The sequence below is a fragment of the Microtus ochrogaster genome, unplaced genomic scaffold (assembly GCF_000317375.1).
Source record: "Microtus ochrogaster isolate Prairie Vole_2 unplaced genomic scaffold, MicOch1.0 UNK31, whole genome shotgun sequence".
Classification (NCBI taxonomy): Eukaryota; Metazoa; Chordata; class Mammalia; order Rodentia; family Cricetidae; genus Microtus; species Microtus ochrogaster.
In genome coordinates this window covers 4064111-4069118 of record NW_004949129.1, presented here as the reverse complement: position 1 = coordinate 4069118, position 5008 = coordinate 4064111, and the positions used below count along the sequence as shown (strand labels likewise).

At 49.1% G+C, this 5008-nt stretch overlaps 1 protein-coding gene across 2 annotated transcripts in view; it reads left to right on the top strand.

Annotated features, from left to right (window-relative positions):
- The window catches only part of Hoxb4 (homeobox B4), a 1631-nt gene extending 330 nt beyond the window's left edge, over positions 1-1301 (top strand). For both annotated transcript variants that reach the window (XM_005368355.1, XM_005368354.1), the window contains exons 2-3: positions 1-192; positions 1003-1301. The exon at positions 1-192 is cut by the window's left edge. In XM_005368355.1, the coding sequence (XP_005368412.1) occupies positions 1-192; positions 1003-1301 (491 nt within the window). The remainder of the gene's footprint in view (positions 193-1002) is intronic.
- Positions 1302-5008: the final 3707 nt, after the last annotated feature.

The window sequence follows — 5008 nt, the reverse complement described above, 5'->3', positions numbered from 1 at the left end:
TGTCCCCTCGGGCTCCCGTGCAGCCACCAGCCGGGGCCCTCCTCCCGGAGCCCGGGCAGCGCTGCGAGGCGGTCAGCAGCAGCCCCCCGCCGCCTCCCTGCGCCCAGAACCCCCTGCATCCCAGCCCGTCCCACTCCGCGTGCAAAGAGCCCGTCGTCTACCCCTGGATGCGCAAAGTTCACGTGAGCACGGGTGAGTGCGTGGGCATCCCTTCCCCTCCCACCCCAGGCGCTTTACAGCGAAGGGACCTCCGAGGCATGTGGGGGAGGGAGCTGGGGGAAGCCAATTGTCCCCCGCTATAAACTCGCCATTGCCAGAGATTTACGGTCTCCTGTTTTCAGAGCCACATAATTACATCGCCCATAAATTTTTATGGCCTGGTGGGCCCTGCGCCTTTGAAGTCATCCTCTTTTTCCATTCTCCCAGCGACTTTTTCCGCCAGGGATGTGCAGTCCCAGTGAAGTTGGAAGTTGGGGAGGGGTGTGGGAGGAGGGGAGGAGAAAGGAGGAGGAGGTAGTAATCCGTACTTAAGCAGAGAGTTGAATCAACTTCCAGTATTTCTTTTTTCCCTTTCTCCCAGGCTGGTTCCTTGGCTGGAGAAGTGGGCAAAAGTTTTTACTGGGGAGATGGCACTGTTTGGAATCTGAGCAGTGAGGGTGGGGTCTAAACCCAGGGAAGGTCTAGGGCAACACCCCTCCCTCTTCCGCTCTTCATTCTCCCACCCGGGGTCCTCAGGCCAAATAGTGAGAGATGAAATCTTTCCAAGATTCCTCACAGTGTCCCCTCCCCCAGGCAACAAGGACGACAGCTTAGCCTTTCAAAAGTTTGAGGTTTTTCTTTTCCGTGTGTCCTGACGTCTGTCTTCCTTTTCCGACCCCCTCCCTCCAAGATGAGCTGGTAGGACCTGGAGGCTTGAAGTTAGCTGGAAGAAAGAAAGGGCTTTCCCTCCTCCCTTTCGGGGGCAATAAAACTTTCTCTTTCTCCCTCTCTGTGTGTGTCCAGTAAACCCCAATTACTCCGGCGGGGAGCCCAAGCGCTCTCGGACCGCCTACACTCGCCAGCAAGTCCTCGAACTGGAGAAGGAATTTCACTACAATCGCTACCTGACGCGGCGCCGGAGGGTGGAGATCGCCCACGCGCTTTGCCTGTCGGAGCGCCAGATCAAGATCTGGTTCCAGAATCGGCGCATGAAGTGGAAAAAAGACCACAAGTTGCCCAACACCAAGATCCGCTCGGGTGGCACCTCGGGCACAGCCGGTGGACCCCCTGGCCGGCCCAATGGAGGCCCTCCCGCGCTCTAGTGCCCCCCCCAAGCAGGAGCTCGAACCTGGGGGGCGGGGGTGGGCACGAGCACCGAAGGGGGATTCGGGGTTATGGGAGGGTCCCCAGGCTTCATCCACAAAAAACCCCATCTACTCTACTCCCACTTTATCTATAAGGAATAAATACAGAGAAGGGGGGGTAGGGAAGCCTTATTTATAGAAACGACAATAGGGAGCCAGGTGAAGACCTCCGGAAGCAAGATTCAAGTCTCTCTTTCTTCCTTAAAAAAAAAAAAAAGAAAGAAAGAAAAGAAAAGAAGAAGGAAGAAAGGAAAAGACAGAGAAATGGAGGAGGCTGCTGCGCCTGGTTTTCAGCTTTGGTGAAGATGGATCCACGTTTCATCTTTAATCATGCCAGGCCTGGGCCCATCTGTCTTGTTTACTCTGCCGAGGAGAGGACGAGCCTCGGTGGCGACCATTACCTCGACACTCGCTAACAAATGAGGCCGGGCTCGGCCGCTGCTGCCGCCTCTGCTGCTGCCGCTGCTGGACCGCAGCCTGGATTGTCTTTCTTTGTCCCTTACTCCTGACACGCAGCGAATGCACCCTCTGACTGCCAGATAGCACAGTGTTTTGGCCACGGTAACAAACACACACACAACTTCTCTCCCTGTCGGTGCCCACCTTGGGTGGGTGGGTGGGGGATGACTGCTCACCCCCTTCCACCATAGGTTTAGAAGGGGGAACAGAAGGGAAGCGAGGGGCGGTCTTCACAACGTGGGTTCCGGAATCTGAACCCAAGAAATATAAAAAAAAAAAAAAAGAGAGATTGAGACACCCAGGAGGGCCCTCTACTAGAAGGTTCTGTTCAGGCCTGGCAGGGTGAGGGGCAGCTGAGTTCTGGGAGCTGGGAATCTCTCCTGGCCAATCCACAGTTCTTCAGCAGAGGCCTTTTCTTAGACCACAAATGAATGTGAAATTAGGAAATAAAATGCTGTGGCCCTCCTACTCTGGAAGGACAATGTTGCAGAGCCTTCTCCCTTTGTTATCACTGTTGCATCGTTTATTATTATTATTATTATTATTAATGCTAATATTATTATTATTTTATGTCATGTATGTCTTCTCCCTTGTTCTCTTCCCGACATTCCAAACCAGGCCCCTTCCTACCTCCGGGGCTGCCTGAGCCTACTAGAACCTTCCCTTGGTGTGAAATTTTGTGTCCTGTACAGAGTGACATCAGAAATAAATGTTTGGTTTCTTGTGACCGTCACATCGTGTTTTTGTTGGAATGTTGACGTTAAAGATACGAACAAGTGCCGCCCTGTGTATATGCTAAGCACCCTCCCTCGTGGATTTGGTCTCACAATGAAGTGGGGTTTTTTGTTTTTGGTTTTACTTTGGAGGCTCCAATGGGAATTTCTACCTCAGAGGCTTCCAAATCGTGGTAACTGGTTTGTTTTCCCTTTGGAGTGGATAGATTTTGTTTGAGGCTTAAAAAAAAATTGTTTCCCCTCCAGTCCAAAAATGGATCACAAGGATGGGGAGGGCTGATCCCAGCCCCCAATGGGAGTGTGTGTTTCATTGTAAGACACCAGAGGCTTAAGGAGAGCAAAGTCTTTCATACCGTGATTTATTTGTCACAAGCAAATAAAATGCAGTTAAGCTGTCTCCTTCTAGACAGACAGCTCTTTGGTTATTAAAGTTCGAGGGAGAACTCCATGAAGCCGGCCTCTTTCCTTCCCGCATAAGAAGGTATCACTTTCCTCTGAGGTGTTTAAGACTTTAATGAGTCTAATTTTTTGCACAGATGTTTCTGGGTGTTTGCAGGTTTTCAGAGTATTTTTATATTACAAAGGAACTAGCCGGTGCCATAGCTCAAACTCTGACAAGCAAATAGATAATCAAGAAGACAAATGGCCTCTTTTGTGAAGCCCTGCTCCTGTATTAATTTTCATTTTCTTTCTCATAGAAAGTATCGAAAGTAAGGCTGGGGACCAAATAGCTGTCTGTATCTGAGATCCCAATTACCCCTAGAATGGAGTGGGGGAGGGGAAGGGGTCCAGGTGATTCTCCAAACCTCTGTCAGGTTTGGGTCACTTCCGTGCAGTACAGGCAAGAAGTTCGAAGGTCTGGAACTCTAGCCTTGGGGTCCGTGGTCCAGTAAAGGCCTAGGGTGCAGCCACTTCTTCGCTAAGAAGTTCCAGGCTCCACAGAGAATATAGTAAAAGTCCTTTTGGTTTTTGTTTTTGGCCTTTTTTTCCCCCTTTGGTCCCATTTCTTTCCAGAAAATAAAGAGCCAATACCATTCTCATGTTTGACTGTTGTTTATTTTGCATTTCTTTGCTTAGCCTGTAAGGGTAGCGGGAGTCTGAGGAAGGCCAGGGAACCCATTGGGCCAGTGTCCCCAGGGCAGTAGAATTGCCCGTTAAAATGCAACCAAGAGATTAGTTTTAAAAAAAGAAATTAAGAAACAAAGGAAGGAGGAAGGAAGGGAGGGAGGGTTGTCTGTAGACCTGGAGGAGGATGAGTAGCTTAGCCTTGTTCCCGGTGTGGTGTGATGTTTTAGTTTTGAGGCAATAAGACAGCCCTTAGTTGAGGGGGAAAACAGTTCTTAAAAACCATAAGGTTTCCCCCCAGGAATGTCTCTAAAGAATCAAATCAAAGCTGCTCCTTAGAAGGTATGAATAGAATCTTAAAAGAAAAAAAGAAAGAAAGAAAGAAAAGAAGAAGACGACGACGACGAAGAAGATTTCTATGGCGCTTAAAGTTCACAGCCATTCTGTGCAGACAAGAGCTAAGAAAAATGTGAGAATTATACAGACAACCATTAATCACTTCTTTTCTTTAAATACGTATCCTCTCTCCTTTGTTATTATTCAACAGCAAATCTCCGCAGACCGGCTGTTGAGGGAAAAAAGTCTTAGCCGCCTCTCCCAGATCTGCAAGGGGGAAAAATTTTGGAACCATAAAGTTGAAAACTTTTTTCTCTCAGTTTGGAAGAAGCCTTTCGTCATGAATGGGAGCAGCGGAGCTCTGGCGCTCAGGCGAGAGCAGGCAAGAGGTACAGAAGGTAACAAAGCCCTGGCTTGGGTGACTTTTTTTTTTCTTTCAAATCATTTTATGGGCTGTCTTTTACAAGTAAAAGGAAAAAAAAATCTCACCTCGTCCTTTTTCTTTTTCAACTATCTTTGTGGGGTTTTTATGGTGGCCGCTTGGGCAGATTTGCTGGAGTTTATGATGACTGATGTTTGGAAGATGTTTTAGTTTTGAGGCAATAAGACAGCCCTTAGTTGAGGGGGAGACAGAGACGGAGAAGGAGAGAGGCCTGGACACCTGGAGAGTGTTTGAACTGGTCGGGACAGAGGTGTCAGGGCCCTGAAAAACACCAGGGAAGAAAGCTGTTGGAGAGACTTTTCAGAAGTGCTTTCTGGTTTTTGAAAAATGCAGGCGGGCTTGGGGGAGAGCCTTTATGTGCGTGTGCCAGCCTGTGTCTAGAAAGGTACACACTCAGTGTATTCCTGGGACTCTGATTGTCTATACTGTTTACCAGTGACATGTCGTCTCGGCAGCCTCCTGGAAAAATAGAATCCAGCCTTGGAGCCCGTAGAAGTGGATGCAGTTGGGTTTTCTTCTGGTGTCTAGCTTGGGATTCTAGACAAATCTACTCTCTGAAAAGGAGAAGCTGCTCAGGGCTAGGTGCTCTGACAGAGAAATTCTCTTTTGTCCTTCCCCCAACCTCCCCA